Source organism: Notolepis coatsorum (assembly GCF_963971535.1).
Source record: "Notolepis coatsorum genome assembly, chromosome: 14".
In the NCBI taxonomy this organism is placed as follows: domain Eukaryota; kingdom Metazoa; phylum Chordata; class Actinopteri; order Aulopiformes; family Paralepididae; genus Notolepis; species Notolepis coatsorum.
In genome coordinates this window covers 84,231,385-84,250,446 of record NC_140178.1, presented here as the reverse complement: position 1 = coordinate 84,250,446, position 19,062 = coordinate 84,231,385, and the positions used below count along the sequence as shown (strand labels likewise).

Genomic DNA, 19,062 nt, shown 5'->3' with positions numbered 1-19,062 from the left:
CCAACACCCCCATTCTGTTTTTGTAGTTCTTAGCACTGGTAATTGCAGAGACTATTTAATATTCTTTTCATATTAAAGATGCATATTTCAATCATTTGGAATGAGGACCATGTGGACACTTTATATTTATTGATGAAGGATTGCACTACAACTCGTACACCTTACTGTAAATTGTACCTCATCCCATTTCTGCTTTGCACTATATAGTACTGTACATTAGTACACTGCATAGTATTGTATATTATATGGTAACTCAGAACATTGTACATATGTCTATACCGAACACTGTGACCTCATTTTCTTTTTCTAAATTACATGCTATACTATGTTATTTGACACTATCTTGTCTAGCACAGTCTCTGGAGCGTAACAGTAAGAAGCATTTTGTATGAAAGTATTCTGTACTTCTGTATGACAACTATTAAAGAAACTTGAACTTGACTCAAACTACACACATCCTTACATTGCATGCGATTTAGTGGCTGAGTTTACACCGACCTCATTTGACATGGTCCGGAAATGAGGACATTGTAGACTCAACAACTACATATTATTCCAGCAGGGTTTTACATGGTTGAGTCAACACAGTCAATAAGCTAATCAACAACTATTTTCATATTGCTTGTTGCATACAGTGTTTACATAACGCCTTCAAAGGAGGTTAAATAAAGAAGGAGAGAACTGGATACACTCACACATACAGTAAATGTGATCTCAATCTAATATGAACACAATCTGGGCTCCCTCCCTCACACACCTACCTCTGCAGTATTCTGGAGGCCTGCTCCATGGACACCTCAACTCCCAGGTTGTGTAGTGACTGCTGGATCTCCCCCACATCGATGCGACCTGCAAACCCAGCGCCAATGTCAGACCATTACAGAGACGAGGCTACAGAAAAGTTCCAAATACATGAAGATGGGGATGATGCAGGGATGAACTTCAAACTGCTTGCTTTTGTAAAACCGTATTATGCTTAAGACTGTCAAGTGGAATTTATGGGACAATAATTCGTATTTGTATCTGTTTTCACACACCAGAATGCACAAGAAATGGTTTGCTATTCAATTTCTTGAATTTTGCATTAGAGTATACCACCTGTATAAAGAACTGGAGGCTAAATGAAGGGCAACAGGATAGATGTGTGTGTGAGTGTTTGACAGTGAGAGTAATGGTAGAGAAAGAGAAACGGTTTGACTTACGTGTTCCCATGCATTTATACACGTGTGCGTAACAAGCGTACTGCACACTACATTAATCATGCACACACACACACACACACACCGTCGTTGTTGCGGTCCAGGCTGTGGAACATGATGAGGAGCCTCTTCTCGTGAGCCCGTAGGTACTGAGAGAACTCATCAATGTCCAGCAAGCCATCATGGTTGGTGTCACTCTCGCGCACTATCTGCAGGGGGGTGGAGTGTGGGTTGAGAGGGGGAGTCAAAGAGGGGTGAGGGAAGGGTGGGTTAGTTAGACGTGTGTAACATAGGGTGTGACAGGGTGCAACATAGTGTGTAACAGCGTGTGACATAGGGTGTAACAGCGTGTGATAGGGTGTAACAGCGTGTGACATAGGGTGTAACAGCGTGTGACAGGGTGTGACATAGGGTGTGATAGGGTGTAATAGCGTGTGACATAGGGTGTAAAACAGGGTGTAACATAGTGTGTAACAGTGTGTAAAACAGGGTGTAACCGTGTGTAAAACGGTGTAACATAGGGTGTAACATAGAGTGTAACATAGGGTGTAACAGAGTGTAAAACAGGGTGTAACATAGTGTGTATCATAGGGTGTAACGTAGGGTATAAAACAGAGTGTAACATAGTGTGTAATATAGAGTGTAACATAGGGTGTAGAGATACAGAAGGGTGGGGGGTGTTTAGGCAGTGAGGGGAGGAGGAGGCAGTGAGACGGTGTCATTGTGCTTCTCTAGGAAAGAATGTGACACAAACCCTCAAACCAAGCTTACCTGAAAGCAAATAACAGCACCATGACTGTACGCTTTCTCCCCTCTGGACTGGTAAAGGTTTTAGATCTACTTACTCTTTTATTTGATAGAGAGAAAGGGGGGGGGGGTAGAGAGAGAGCAAAACAAACTATACTGTAACTCCCTTATGATCCTCTCCACTCCAGCCAATCTCCAGCAACAATCAAGCCCTACTGTACCCCCTAAACCGAGGCACATGGCCAACACACACAAACACAAACATACAGTATAACATTAAAACTGGAACACTATTTCCCCCATGAGACCTTAATACCATCACAACATCTATTCCGCGCTTCAGCCAGAGGCATTATAGTCCAATGTGCCTCATGAGTGTCTGAAAACCACCCAAAGGAGATTTTAGAGGACATACCAACTGCATCCTGGGAAACTAAAGCTAAGTTTCTCAAGTTTCTTTAATAGTTGTCATACAGAAGTACAGAATACTTTCATACAAAATGCTTCTTACTGTTACGCTCCAGAGACTGTGCTAGACAAGATAGTATCAAATAACATAGTATAGCATGTAATTTAGAAGAAGAAAATGAGGTCACAGTGTTCGGTATAGACATATGTACAATGTTCTGAGTTACCATATAATATACAATACTATGCAGTGTACTAATGTACAGTACTATATAGTGCAAAGCAGAAATGGGATGAGGTACAATTTAGGTACAATTTACAGTAAGGTGTACGAGTTGTAGTGCAATCCTTCATCAATAAATATAAAGTGTGGGGAGTGGGTGCTACAGTGTGTTTGTTTAAAGTGGGTGTGTGCTATAAAGTGTGTGGAGTGGGTGCTACAGTGTGTTTGTTTAAAGTGAGTGTGTGCGTGTGGATGTGTGTGCTATGTGCGTTTGGTGGTTGTTGTTGTGTAGTGTTCATTGTTCGTTTAGCAGCCTGATGGCCTGGGGATAGAAGCTTCTTCTGAGTCTTTCTGTGCTCGCCTTGAGACTCCGGTATCGCTTGCCTGACCGCAGCAGTTCAAAGAGGCAGTTGTTCGGGTGACTGGAGTCTTTAATGATTCTCTTAGCCTTGCCCTTGCAACGCTTGTTGTAAATGTTCTGGGGGGTGGGGAGCCCCCCTCCAATTGTGCGTTCGGCTGAACGTGTCACTCTTTGTAGTCTGCTTCGGTCTTGTGCAGTGCTATTCCCAAACCAGGAGGTGATGTTGCCGGTCAAGATGCTCTCTATTGTACATGAGTAGAAGTTCTTAAGGATCTTCTGACTGACTTGGAACTTCCTTAGGCGCCTGAGGAAGTAGAGGCGTTGTCGTGCCTTCTTCACAACACTGTCAATGTGTGTGGTCCATGTCAAGTCCTCGGATATGTAGGCTCCGAGGTACTTAAAGCTGTTGACTCTCTCAACCGGTGCCCCGTCGATGCTGAGGGGGCTGTAGTCCTTGACCCCCGACCTCCTGAAGTCCACAATCATCTCCTTTGTTTTGCTGACGTTCAGGGAGAGGCTGTTTTCCTGGCACCATCCCGCCAGGACCTTGACCTCTTCCAGGTAGGCCCTCTCGTCGTTGGCAGAGATCAGGCCCACCACCACTGTGTCGTCAGCAAATTTGATGATTGTATTGCTACTCCGCTGAGCCACACAGTCGTGTGTGTACAGGGAGTAGAGGAGGGGACTCAGAACACAGCCCTGGGGGGCCCCTATGTTGAGGGTGATGGATGAGGAGGTGCAGTTGCCTGCTCTCACCACCTGGGGTCTGCCAGTCAGGAAGTCCAAGACCCACTGGCAGAGGTCATAGTTCAAGCCCAGGTCCCTGAGCTTGGCTATGAGTATGGAGGGGACTATGGTATTGAATGCCGAGCTGTAGTCGATGAATAGCATTCTCACATAGTTCCCCTGCCTCTTGTCCAGGTGTGATGCTGCTGTGTGCAGCACATGGGCTATGGCGTCCTCCGTAAACCTGTTGGGGCGGTATGCAAATTGCAGGGGGTCCATGTTGATGGGGAGGGAGGAGCAGATGTAGCCCTTTACTAGCTTCTCAAAGCACTTCATGGCTATGGAGGTGAGAGCTACAGGGCGGTAGTCGTTGAGGCAAGCAGGCTTGGATTTTTTGGGTACAGGGATCATAATAGTGGACTTCTTCAGGCAGGTGGGGATGACAGCCTGTTCTAAGGACAGGTTAAATATGTCAGTGAATACTGGGGCCAGTTGGTCGGCACAGACTTTTAGGACGCGGCCGGGGATGCCGTCCGGACCTGCTGCCTTCCTGATATTCACTTTTTTAAAGGTCCGCCTCACCTCATGCTCTGTTACCCTGAACACTGCGCCTCCATCAGCAGCCGACCCCCCCCCCCCCCATTGCCGTGGCTTGTGAGCTGGTGTTGTTATTACCAGCATCAAACCTCGCATAGAAGGTATTGAGGTCATTTGCTAAGGAGATGTCACTGTTCAGTTTGAGGGAGGCGCCTTTGTAGTCTGTCATCGTTTTGAGCCCCTGCCACATAGCTCTAGAGTCAGCTTGTTCAAACTGGAGTTCAATTTTATCCCTGTAGCGCCGTTTGGCCTCTGACACTGTCCTCCTTACGTTGTATCGCGCCACCTTGTGGTCATTCATGTTGCCTGCCACTAGGCCGTCGTTGTATGCTTTGGTGCGCTCTCTCAGAGCTTCACGGACGGATTTGTCTACCCAGGGTTTTTGATTTGGGTAAACTCTCATTTTGGTAGTGGGGATTGTTTCTTCCACCAAAGTACAAACATAGTCCAGCACTGTCTCCGTGTAGACATTAATGTTATCTGTGTCGCGGAACACATTCCAGTCTGTGCAGTCAAACGCAGACTGGAGCGTCTCCTCTGACGTCAAATCCCATTTCTGCACCTCTCGCGAGACTACAGGAGTACTTTTGATTCTCTGTTTGTACATTGGTGAAAGAAAAATGGACGCGTGATCTGATTTACCAAAGCTACTATCAGAATGAGCCTTGTAGCCACCTTTAAATTGCGTGTAACAGTGATCTAGGATGTTACCGCCTCTGGTGTTGCAAGTCACATGCTGATAGAAGTCAGGTAATACCTTTCTCAGATTGGCGCTATTGAAATCACCCAGCACTAAAATGGCGGCGTTAACGTTCGCCGCTTGTATTCTATTTACCTCGTCGTGGAGCCTGGAGAGCGCAACGTTGTTACTGGCTTGCGGTGGAATATACACTCCTACAAGGATGATCGCCGTTAACTCCCTCGGGAGGAAGAAAGGACGACACTTGATGGTTATATATTCCAGGTCTGGGCAGCAGTGGTTGGATAATTCCTTCACGTTAGTTGGATCGCTCCAATTGTTGTTAAACATGAAGGCAATACCTCCTCCACGTTGTTTACCGGACTCTGCTGTACGATCCTTGCGGTGGATAAAGAAGTGTTCGGCCGGTTGGATTGCGTGGTCTGGAACGTCCGGCGTGAGCCACGTTTCGGTGAAGCAGAGAACGTTGCAGTCTCTGACGTCTCTTTGGTATTGAATCCTTGCTCGGATATCGTCCAGTTTGTTGTCAATTGATTGTATATTGGCTAGCAATATACTGGGCAATGGCGTTCGGTGGCGTCTGGATCTCAGCCTGTTACGGATCCCAGCTCTCTTCCCCCGCCGTCTGGATCCTTTGTTCCTGGGGTCGGGAACAAAGGGATCTGGTCCCATTCTCCGGAGAATCTCCTCAGGCCATTGTTGCGGTTCGGAAAGCTGGTCCAGTGAGTAATCCAATCGGTAAATTTCCCGTAATCCGATGTCTATAAGTGACTGACGGTCATACACATTAAATGCACCTACTGTTGGTACAGACAAAACTCTTAAAACTATAAATATTAACAAAAGTAAGCACAGTCTCGACGGAGCGAACAGAAAGTGAACTGCAGTGTCTGTGAAGGATGGTGCTAATAATGTGAGAGGGTCCGATAGATGCAAGGTTTGCCCTCAGGGACATTACGCTAAGTGAGGATAATGTTTTAGCTTTACGGTGGTGTTGCTAAGCTAGGCTGCCATGATGCCATGACAAAATCACCCTATTTTACCAATTTCCAATGCAATGTAGACAGAGAAAATCTCATGGAAGAGGGTTAGCTTGTCCAAACTAAGATATGATGTTTATTAATTGATTTTACAATCACTACAACTGAAGTTTTACAAGTAAAACAAGTATTTAAAAAATATATATAGTATATATATATAATAATAATAATAATAATAATAATAATAATAATAATAATAATAATAATAATAATATAATAATAAATTGGTGAGCAGTCGTTTTAATACAGCTCTTAGCTCAGTGTGTGCAGTGAGTAGCATTTACCACCATCTGACAGCCATAGTTCTTCTTAAACATAGCAGGCTAACATGCGGTTCACATGCTTTCGAGCAACACTGTACTTATTGTACTTATTTTATGCCTATTCTTATGTCTACACTTTCTACATTACACTACTTTTATACCTATTCTTATGTCTGCACTTTCTGCATTGCTTTTATTCTGTCAACTACTGTATGCTAATGGAGGCAAACAAGTGAGTGGCGATACCCTTTCATTCGCAAAACTCTCAACAAATGAAAAGGTAAGGGCGGCTATGTGGTGTAGTGGGCAAGGCGCTCGCCACCAATGCAGGAGACGCTGGGTTCGAGCCCAGCTCTCCGCATTGCTATCAGCTTGGCTGGTCGTTCATACTAACACAATTGGCAGTGTTAGGGGTGGGAAAGCTGATGGGTGGGGATCGGACGTTGTGGACAGCGACTCCTACAGGTCGGTTGGTGCGCCTGCGCAGCAGAATCAGGAAGCGATGGGGGCGGCGTGTCCCTCCCACGCAGACCCCCGCCGCTGAGAGATCGCGCTGTGCTCTGACCCTAAGTAGAATAATCATATGTCCCCCTCCCTCCCACTTGTGATCCCCCCCCACACACTACCATACCATATTGTTCTCCAATACTCAAGTTCTGTCTACCCTCCCCCATTCACCCACCTTTTGTCTCTCACCTTCAACCCTCCCCAGCCCCCCCAAACCCCATTCCTTCACCTGATACCATTCCTCCCTCCCCCCTCTAACTCACCCTAGCCCGAGAATTCCCTTCTCTCCACTATAAAGATCTACGTCTCACTGGATTCTAGGTGCTCACCTGGGGACAAGAGGCCATTGTCCTCGTTGGGTCATCTTGCTATAACTCTCTGTAATTGATCGGGTTAATTTCCCTCACAATTGGCTTTACAACGAATAGGATTTTTTTCTGTATCTAGTTACAGTATGCTACTGGCGGGAGTTATGGCTGAGAGGTGAGATTGTATGCATTGATTCAAGTGTTGGTTCTGTGTAGGTCGCGCACGTAAATCCGTTGTATCTGTGAAAGACAGATTGGGTCAGGCCGGGCATCCCACCTTGTTGTTTCGGGTCAACAGAAGGGGTCGGTGGTTTCATGATTGTGTGGGTGAATGTGAACTCGGGAGCACGCTAGTGGGGGGGGGGGGGGGGGGGGGGGGGGAGCTACCGTGTTGGTCAACAGTTCTAGAGGCGTATGGAAGTTGCATGAATGGGTCCCGGATATTTTTCTTGAGACGTGTGACGTTTGTATGGAAAAAGTGGTCCGAGGTAGGGCTGTCGTGGTATGACATTTTCCCACACGGTTGTGTGTGTGGCTAATCACCGCGGGATGCGGTGGTACCGCACTTCTATAAAAAAAAATATATATATATTTCACTTTTACATTTTTTTTTATATACCTGTATATATATTTTTTATTATTAAGACATGAGAGTTTACCCGCGATCGTGATTAGACAACAATTCTAAGGTCGTAGGAGTCCCGAAACTATTTTTAAACATGTTTGATAATCTATCCATTTGTCCCTCAACGTTCTGAAATGTGATAACAGTAGATTTGCCTGCTCCTTTAACCCATTCCCTGCCACCACTTTGATCATCTTATACCATTCTCTGCCAGTACTGTAAGTCTATGGAGATGTTCACCTTCTTTGCAGGGCTATAACTTTTTTAATTGTATTGCTAAATTGACATTACTATGGCCCATTCAACATCGATTATCTATCGTTCAGGATGTAGGAACGTTTTACTTTTTCATTCACACATTCATACGAAAATACCGTCTAGAGTATAAATATGTTTTTATCGTTTTCTGCAGTATTTCCTAGAATGTGAGATATAGACATAAATGCATATATTAGATTATCAAATGCCGTTTGATACCGATGCACGCTATATTAAAAATGTCAACTGTACATGGTACTAAACGTTATGACTGATCATGCGCGGGTGAACGGAGGGGGGGGGGGGGGGAGCTACCGTGTTGGTCAACAGTTCTAGAGGCGTATGGAAGTTGCATGAATGGGTCCCGGATATTTTTCTTGAGACGTGTGACGTTTGTATGGAAAAAGTGGTCCGAGGTAGGGCTGTCGTGGTATGACATTTTCCCACACGGTTGTGTGTGTGGCTAATCACCGCGGGATGCGGTGGTACCGCACTTCTATAAAAAAAAATATATATATATTTCACTTTTACATTTTTTTTTATATACCTGTATATATATTTTTTATTATTAAGACATGAGAGTTTACCCGCGATCGTGATTAGACAACAATTCTAAGGTCGTAGGAGTCCCGAAACTATTTTTAAACATGTTTGATAATCTATCCATTTGTCCCTCAACGTTCTGAAATGTGATAACAGTAGATTTGCCTGCTCCTTTAACCCATTCCCTGCCACCACTTTGATCATCTTATACCATTCTCTGCCAGTACTGTAAGTCTATGGAGATGTTCACCTTCTTTGCAGGGCTATAACTTTTTTAATTGTATTGCTAAATTGACATTACTATGGCCCATTCAACATCGATTATCTATCGTTCAGGATGTAGGAACGTTTTACTTTTTCATTCACACGAAAATACCGTCTAGAGTATAAATATGTTTTTATCGTTTTCTGCAGTATTTCCTAGAATGTGAGATATAGACATAAATGCATATATTAGATTATCAAATGCCGTTTGATACCGATGCACGCTATATTAAAAATGTCAACTGTACATGGTACTAAACGTTATGACTGATCATGCGCGGGTGAACGGAGGGGGGGGGGGGGGGAGCTACCGTGTTGGTCAACAGTTCTAGAGGCGTATGGAAGTTGCATGAATGGGTCCCGGATATTTTTCTTGAGACGTGTGACGTTTGTATGGAAAAAGTGGTCCGAGGTAGGGCTGTCGTGGTATGACATTTTCCCACACGTTGTGTGTGTGGCTAATCACCGCGGGATGCGGTGGTACCGCACTTCTATAAAAAAAATATATATATATATTTCACTTTTATATTTTTTTTATATACCTGTATATATATTTTTTATTATTAAGACATGCGAGTTTACCCGCGATCGTGATTAGACAACAATTCTAAGGTCGTAGGAGTCCCGAAACTATTTTTAAACATGTTTGATAATCTATCCATTTGTCCCTCAACGTTCTGAAATGTGATAACAGTAGATTTGCCTGCTCCTTTAACCCATTCCCTGCCACCACTTTGATCATCTTATACCATTCTCTGCCAGTACTGTAAGTCTATGGAGATGTTCACCTTCTTTGCAGGGCTATAACTTTTTAAATTGTATTGCTAAATTGACACTATGGCCCATTCAACATCGATTATCTATCGTTCAGGATGTAGGAACGTTTAACTTTTTCATTCACACATTCATACGAAAATACCGTCTAGAGTATAAATATGTTTTTATCGTTTTCTGCAGTATTTCCTAGAACGTGAGATATAGACATAAATGCATATATTAGATTATCAAATGCTGTTTGATACCGATGCACGCTATATTAAAAATGTCAACTGTACATGGTACTAAATGTTATGACTGATCATGCGCGGGTGAACGGAGGGGGGGGGGGGGGTCGTTTATAATTCCGTGACCGACGTTAAATGATTTATGTAGTATGGGTGATATATTGATCAGAGCAGTTTGTATCGAAAATGGTAAACAAAAACGCTGAAACTCAAGTCAGTCTCCTCGTACCGTTGGGCGATGAGAGTGGAGCAAACAGATCCCAGTTATGTGGTGGGGATCGAGGCGATCCATTTCCGGTTTGTATATTACTAATACACGCCCAAATCATGTAGATTATTGAGTTATGGCAAAGATCCATATCCACGGTGTGTGTATTGAGTCCCGCGACGATAAACGAGTGGCCGGACGGAATAGGGAGACGCACCAGGATCACAAGAGATCCACTTCCGGTTGCAACTCGCCGATCAGCCACTCGCTGATGGCCATCAGCCATCAGTGGCAGTATTGAAGCATTGCAGAGTTGTGCTGGCTCACACAGCATCCGACAAGGCTCTGTGAGTGAAATATGAATACCATGGCGAAAATATGAAATTATGATCAGAATCACGTCGTACGCCGTTATTGGTAGAATTCGCATGAACTTGAAACCCGTCGTATGACGTTATTGGCGGAGAAAGGGTTAAGAGTGATGCGTTGTGGGATATATACTGTAGGTCTGGTCTACGCAAGCAGCCAAGTCAGTCACACATCCCTTCTCCAACTTAAAACTAACGTTATTTGAGCAAACATTTAACGTTATTATAACACTATTTTAACGTTAGTGAATGTGAATGCACATACATAGCTAGTTAAATATCACAACTCGTGTCATTGTTCATCATTGGGGGAAACTAGCCAATAGCTAACGTTATAGATAGGCTAGCTAGCATATAGCTAACGTTATAAATTGAAAACAAAGCTAACGTTAATAGCCAGTTGACATTACAGATCATAATATCTATGATAACGTTAACGAAGTGAGAGTAGGGGTTAGGGAAACGTTGATGTAGTCAGAGTGTAGCGGGGACGGTAGACAGAGGCAGCACTTGATTTGCGTGTAACGTTAGCATAACATTGAGCAAGCTACATGACCTGCTCATCGGGTTAGGTGTCTTGCTCAAGGATACTTCGACACGCTGCCGGGAGGAGCTGGAATTGAACCGGGAACCTTTCCGATTACCAGACGACCATCAAAGTGTTGGTTTCGTCTGTAAACTAGTCCAGCTGCCTGTGCCTGTGTGTGTGTGTGTGTGTGTGTGTGTGTGTGTGTGTGCGTGTCCCTGTTTTCCATTGTGGGGACCTTAATGTCCCCATGGATTATGGAAACAAGATTTATTTTGAGTCATTGTGGGGACAACGACCAGAGTAGACCCTACAGGTAAAGGAGCTATTTTAGGGCTAGGTTATGGTTAGGGTGAGAGGTTAGGCATGTAGTTGTTATAGTTATGCGGGCTGGGCGATATATCGAGTATACTCAATGTATCGCGGCTTGTTCTACATGAGATGTAGTAAATTAGTATATCGTGAACATCGAGTATATGTTGTCACGTCGCGGCTGATGAGACTTTAGCTTTAGCGCAGAGCTGTCCTCTCGTTTCATTATAGACACATGACCAGCGCGGACCTTAAATTACATGCAATTGTAATTTCATTAGACAGACCAGCGCGGACCTTTAATGACATGCAATTTAATTGATGCGAGCAATGGGCTAACGTTAGCTGCTAACCAAGTTATCCATGATGACTAGGCTAAGCTACCTAGCATTAGCTGCTAACCCTGGAAAACGCTCAAAGCGGACTCCACAACACTAGTTCCATTCGTGAGGAAAGGGGGTGGGTTATATTGACGACGCTTGACAACAGAAGTTTAAACATATAACTTCATATTTATTGGTTATTCGTTTCTTTATATCATCCAGTTTCCATCTCCGTGTGTTAAACTCTTCCTGTTTACATTCGAGTGTGACATCACCTACGGCAGCTTAGACCAGGGGTTCCCAAACTTTTCAGGCCGCGACCCAAAAATAACGGGGTCAGAGAGCCGCGACCCCCACTATTATAGGAGTAAACATTTTTTTATTTTTTATAAATGGAAATGTATGGTTGAAACATGCACACGTTCAAACGCACACACACTAATAAGCATTGGAGGCTTTTAACCAGGGCCAGACTGGGGAAATCATTCAGGCCAGGAAATATAGTGCAAAATATAGCCCCAGTCAGGCCACTTTTTAAGCAGGGGGTCCACCAGGACATTTCTTGTTACAAAGACTTCATTTCCTGCATTCTGGTGCAGGCATTTTTTTTTATTTGTACCCTTTAAATGCCAGTGTTTGTGATGGCATCACAAATTATTGTTAAAAAAAACTGGCTTCTTCTTCTTCTTTCGTGTAACGTCAGAGGTCCAACTCTGTATCTTGTAGCCATGCCCTTAACTCTGGTCCCACATCAAAGAGGCTGGCTTCCGAGGGTGGTTTGTATAGGGGGCAGATGGTCAGGATGTGGTCAACAGTCTGCTCAGGGTCTCCACACTCGCATGCAGCGCTGTCTGCCAGGCCCCACTTCTTTAATGATGCTTTAAAGCGACCAACCCCAGATCTTAAACGGTTCAGCAGAACCCATTGCCGGCGTGGAAGATCGTCTCCTGTGGCGCCATCTCCTGGATCCCAGATGTAGTGGTGGATACGGGTTGGCCCAGCACTCTCCCACTCTCTCTTCCAGGCTGCCGCCAGCCATCCATTTCTGGATAGGTCCTCAGTGGTGGAACGGAGCATCTCTTGTGCCACCTTGTTGTAGGGGTGGCGGGACTTGAGTCTGCTCATAGGTGCTGTTGTTGTTGTGGTGTTGTGTAGGATGTGCCAGTCATGCTTCACTGCCTTCCTTGCTAGGGCGAGAGTGGCAGCCTCTCGTCGTAGGCCAGCTGGTGCGATTCCTGCAAGGACTGGCAGCAGGAAGACGGGTGTAGCCTTCAGGCATCCACTGATGATCCGGAGGGCGTTGTTAGTAGCCGCATCAACTTTTTTAACGTGTGGGCTTCTGCTCCAGACTGGGGCACAGTACTCCGCTGCCGAGAAGACCAGGGCTTGGGTGGATATCCGAAGGGTCTTGGCAGTGGCTCCCCAGGTTGTACCTGCGAGGCGTCGGATCAGCGCAACCCTTGATGTTGTCTTTGCCCTGACATCTTCGAGGTGTTGTTTGAAGGACAGTGTCCGATCCAGACGCACGCCAAGGTATTTAGGGGCTTGCTGGGACTCCAGACGCTTGTGATTAGCAACAACACTGATTTTGATGGATTTTTTGTAATGTCAGATTGAAAATAATCATCTGGCGACCCCCCCCCCCCCCCCCGCGGCGGCTCCGACTTTGGGAACCCCTGGCTTAGAGTCGATCAAAACGTGAACCTAAAACTAAATCCGGGGGGGGGGGGGCTGGCTCTCTCCCGCGTTCTCGCCCTTTCGCTCTCTCTCGCTCTCTCTCTACATTCAATGATTTAAAGTAGCCAAATGTTACAGTATAAATACTACCTGGATAGTTGATGATATAAACATTTAATTTCATTATCTGAAATATTCTAAAATCATTAAGTCTGCTATAAGCCATTATCCCTTTGTGTGCGATTATTATTTTCTCACAGTAGTGTATATATATATATATATATATATATGTATATATATATGTGTGTGTGTGTGTGTTTGGCTAAAGTGGATAGAAAACACAGTACTGTGCAAAAGTCTTAGGCACCCAATAAATTGTCTTAGATGTAAATACATTTTTTTAGTGTGTCAGTAGACTACTCTTAGTACATTTTCATTTAATTATTTAATTATTTTTTAAAGCATCTTCATGGTTTAAAAATGCAAACATATGTTGCAGGGACTTATTATAATCATCATATTGGCGTGACTGTATGCATCAAAGGGTTAAATCAAGAATTTTTAAGTGCTTTAGAGGAAATGTCAAAATATCGCGATATATATCGTGTATCGGGGTATGGCCAAAATGTGTGTGTGCGTGTGTGTCAAGTGTTTCCCCTATCTCAATAGCCGACTGGCCATCTGACATTATCGGTGGCTCTGTGGGCTGAGTTGCCCAGGATATAAAATCAAGAGCGAGAGTGACATGTCATCGGCCCACTTTGATCCTGCACCAGATCCTGCACCAGATCCTGCAGATCCTGGCTATCCCTATGTTGTGGCTCTTTAGGCTAGTGTCCAATAAAAAAAAATTTAACGAGATTTTGTTCATTACTTACTTACAACCACTGACCAATGAAAATCTTACGTCCAGTAACGAGGCCTGCCGACTTTCCTGAAGGAGGCCAAATAACAAACAAAAAGTCAAACGGAACCGAACTGCCCCTTCGGATCACCGTTTCCAGATAGCACAGAGCCTGAAGAAAGCATCCAATGTGTCTCCTGCTAACTGTTTATATATATTTTTTTGTGATCAATTTTTTTTCATGAAACAAGACAAAACACAATACAGTAATAATAATAATAATAATAATAATAATAATAATAATAATAATAATAATAATAATAATAATAATAATAATAATAATAATAATAATAATAAAGACTTCACAGGACAATAACAGCAATAATAATAATAATGACAATAAATAGAACAGAATATAAATTAATTACAGTCTAATATTTTGTGCAATAAACCTGAAGTTCTCTCTCTCTCCCTCCCCTCCCTCTGTTTGCGTCTCTATCTCGCCCTCCCCTTCTCTCCCTCTGAGTGTGTGTCTCTCTCCCCTCTCTGTCACTCTTGTGTTCTGAAGAACTGTGTGTGTGTGTCTCTCTTTGTAGCCTCTCTCTCCTGATCGCTCTGTAATCTGTATGCGTTTCCCTCTATCGCTATTCTCTACCCCCTCTATGTGTGTGTGTGTGTGTGTGTGTGTGTGTCTAGCTCTTCCTCCTGTGCTCCCACCTGGGGGAGAGAAAATCTAAAGTTATGGACTTTGTGGTGACCAGGCTGTCTGTAGCCTACTACATTATTATATTTCTATGATTATGGACTTGACTACAATTGTTTTGGACTTTACTACATAAATGGGCTTTGAGGCACTTGGATTTCAGTAGCACACAGTACATGATCATGCTTTTTCATAGCTTGTAAATTGCCTATTAATATTGCCTATTAATAGCCTTAATAGTTTTTTGTAATGTGACTCTTTCAGCAAACATGTTTATCCAATATGGCCAACTCTGAGTGCCACTGCGTCCATCCATTATGGGTGTAACGTTTGGTGTTTCTATCCTCTCTCAGGAGTGGAAACCCTATTGCCATTCTAGAGTACTTCACCCTGTTCTCTGCAATTACGGTAGCTTGATTGATTGATTGATTGAAAACTTTATTAACAGATTGCAGAATGGGTACAGTACAGTACAGCTCAATACATACAATTGTTAAGGGGATGCAGACCAGAGAAAGACTTTCGTCTTGTTTACATCAGGGTCCCCCATTTTCAATTCATCGTAACATATGAGACATACATGACATACCGATAGACAGTACTGCTACATCTATACATTTATGACATACCAGATTTGCAATTACAGTACTGTTTGTGATACAAAAAGAGTCCAGAAAGAAAAGAGTATATACATTAGACGTAGAAACTGTACATTGGATTGGGTAGGTGGGGGTGGGGGGGGACTGTACATTGGAGGTGGATGGGTGGGTGGGGGGTGGGGGGGGGTTGGGTAGGAGTGGGGGGGGGGGGGGGGGGGTTGGGTAGGAGGGGTGGGTGGGGGACACTGTACACCTGTACAAACAAACACTGTACATTGGATTATTGACAAGACCATACTTGGTAATTTACTGTACATTGGAGGGGGTTGTGTTCGGACATTTACAGGGGCCAGTTTCGAGTTGCAGTCTCCCTTAGGTGTTTTTTGAGAGTGTTTTTGAAAGTGGGTAGTGATTCACATTCCTTTACAGCTTTGGGTAGGGCGTTCCACATTGATGTGGCATAATTGCTAAACGTGTTTAGTCCCTTGTTTGAGCCGAATCTGGGTTTAACATGATTTGTGGAGCTCCCTCTGGTGTTGTGATCGTGGTATTCACTGACCTTTGGGAAGTATTTTGTCATGTACATGGGTACCTTGGTCGTGTAGTGTATCTTGTAGACCAGGCCCATTGCAAGTTGCTGTACTCTGTCGTCTACTCTAAGCCATCCTAGGTTGTCAAAGTGGGCAGGGGTGAGGTGGGTTCTAGGAGTAAGGTCAAGCAGTAGTCTGACCAGTTTGTTTTGAGATGTTTGTAATTTTGTTTTTAGCGCCTTTGAGGTGCTTTGGTACCATGAGGTGCAAGCATAGTCGTAGTACCCTTGAATGAGTGCTCCTGCTAGAGTCTTCAGGGTATTCTTGTTTACCAGTGAGGAGATCCGGTTGATTGATTGATTGATTGATTGATTGATTGATTGATTGTCACCTGTGATTTGTTGTCACTAATTACTGCGTGTGGTTTGCTGGGTATTTTGCCTTTATAGTAATCCTTTGTTCTCTTCGGATCTTCAACAGAATGACTGCGAGCATTCGGCCTCGTACAGAAGTGGGACATCTGGTCCGGTTTTGTTATTATGTTGTGTTAAACTATTTTCTCTGTCTTGTGTACGGTTTTCGCTATGCTAAATAATCTCTCAGTTGTAGCCTGGCTACATTATGCTTTCTCGTTCCATTATCTTGCTCTAGTGTTTCTGATAATAAAAGAACACATATTTTGAGAAGAACAACACCATCTGAAGAATGTAGGCTAATGAATTAGTAACAGTTTCAGAGGAATATTGTGGCCCTAATTACTGTATCAGACCGCTGTATGTGTGTGGGTGAAAGACAGACACAGACAGAGACAGAGACAGACAGAGACGTTTATAAATAGGCAACACAAAGTTGACCTATGAGAGGCCCTTTAATCGGACTACAAAATGTGGGTCTGGGCTGCAGTCTTAAGTGACATCACCAGAGCCAAAATAGGGGTAGGGGAAGATGAGTGTGCTGTGTTTCATGGCATCAACATATACTTTGATTGATTGATTGAAAACTTTATTAACAGATTGCAGAATGGGTACAATACAGTACGGCTCAATACAAACAATTGTTAAGGGGATGCAGACCAGAGAAAGACTTCCGTCTTGTTTACATCAGGGTCCCCCATTTTCAATTCATAATGACATACGCAACATACAGATATATATCATGACATACAGGTATACAGTACGGTTACATTTGTGACATACAAGATATGCAAATATACAGTACTGTTAAACAGATCCTAACAGAACGAGGGGGAGGAAACTGTACATTAGGAGGGGGTGGGAGGGGGGGCTGGGACATTTACGGGGGTCATACAGATATATATCATGACATACTGACACCTTTAGACAAAGGCAATGTCGATTTTATACTACTATCCTTTTACTTGTTTGTGCAGAATAAGTGAGTAACCAGTGAGATTGTATTGAATATATAAATGAGGGTTGAGAATAGATGTAGAGGCTATAGTGAGGCTATTGAGCCTTATAGAGCTGTCAGCAAGTTATTGGTCGTCAACAAGGGCAGAGGGCATGCATGTTTTATGATAAGGAATCCATGGGAGGCCCAGTGAGTGAAACACCGCTAATAATAGCTACCTCCCACTACTGTGTCCACCTCTCCAATGGATTTATACACAAACAATGATCTCACCTCCTCCGCGTCACCGCGATGTAAACCCCGGGCTGCGAGTCCAATCCTCAGCTCACTGATGTCGACCCTGCCGTCTTTATTGAGGTCCAGCTGTTCGAACAGTTCGGCATATCTCCTCTTCTGCCGCGCTCTCTCGGGGTCCAGAGACGCACCGGTGTCTTCTTGACAGCGAGCCCGGGTCCAACCAAAGCACGACCAAGCCCTGGCTTCGCCCATGTGAATTTGATCAATTCTCAAGTATCAAGTATCCGAACCGGCGTGATATATCCAAGTGTAAAACGATTGATCAGATAAAAATCCTTCTCCGGCTCCAGTGAGCTTTTCGAAGACCGGTCCTCCGACGGAAGTTTGAGGGCGCAGCACCTGTTTCCACAACAGGGACCGCGACTGTCGCCTAATGGGACGGTGCCAAAGGAAAAACCGGAGAAATCGCAGAGCCTAGAAACGGATATTTGCCGCACACAAAAAACCGGTTGCGTGTCGAATGCCTAGTTTGTTGAATCGGCCTGAGCCTACGGCAGGCAAGGCGGAGGTGCCTGAATGAGCTCTGCCTCTGCCTGGTGTTATTTATTAATCCCCGTGTCCTTTACATAGCCTATCCCGTGACATCGGCATGCGCAACATAAATCCATGAACTAATTCGTATGAATGAAAGTTTTCAGCAAGGGACGGGCACTCGAATGAGCAGTCAATGGGTGGCCAAGCATTGCAAGGAATGAACACTGCCCAGCCTCCCGGTGTCCTCTTTTTACCGCATTCTCATGCGCCCGTTTTGACACCTCTTCCGCTGCACGGAGCGAGCCTGCTGCTGTGTCGGTGCTCTTATTATGTCATAGCGATAGCGCGTAGGCATACCGCTCATGCTTACCAAATATGAGCCCACTTATGGGGAATATATGATAACTTCCATTTAAATAATTGTGGTTAATATGGTATTCACTTCGCATGTCCATGATTCTCCTCTCTGCTCTAGAGATCACGCGACGCCTCATAGCGCTGCAGTGTTCGTGCTGCCTGCCTGCACCCACTGCACGGAGTGCATCTCTCAAGGGCCGTTCCGACTACAGCTCTCTCAAGGAGTCAAGGGCCGTTCCGACCGCTTCCAGAGAAGTATAGCAGCGCGGTTGCATTCAATTAATTTCCAATGTAGAGGCGCGGATGCAGTATTAGCTCGTGTGTACCTCGTGGCTGCATACAGCTCCTATCATCTATCATAGTCGAGCGGACACTACACGGAGCAGACTCCCGGACTCAAAGCGGACCCAAAGGGTACTCAAAGCAGACCCAAAGCAGACTCCAAATGCGCTCCAATTTTCTAATGCCGGACGTCCGCGCCGCTGACTTGGTGTCACACAAAACGCTGCTCTGCGTTTTGGTTGACATCGAACTGCATTTAATGTGACGCCGATCTGCATTTTACTCTGACTACTCGCTCTGTGCCAAGAGAGAGTAGGGCTTGAGATGTTTGAATGGCTTTTCTAAATGAAGTGTGTAAAACTGCCAGTTTTATTTCGAAATATTGGAAACGGAGATAACATGTCATTTCAGCACCACG

At 44.4% G+C, this 19,062-nt stretch overlaps 1 protein-coding gene across 1 annotated transcript in view; it reads right to left on the bottom strand.

Annotated features, from left to right (window-relative positions):
- Nucleotides 1-17,723, bottom strand: part of slc25a23b (solute carrier family 25 member 23b) — a gene marked incomplete at both ends in the record, with an annotated part of 42,922 nt that extends 25,199 nt beyond the window's left edge. Inside the window, 3 exons of the mRNA XM_084328741.1 lie at nt 762-849; nt 1,285-1,408; nt 17,508-17,723. Coding sequence (XP_084184867.1) covers nt 762-849; nt 1,285-1,408; nt 17,508-17,723 — 428 coding nt within the window. The remainder of the gene's footprint in view (nt 1-761; nt 850-1,284; nt 1,409-17,507) is intronic.
- Between the last annotated feature and the right edge of the window lie 1,339 nt (nt 17,724-19,062).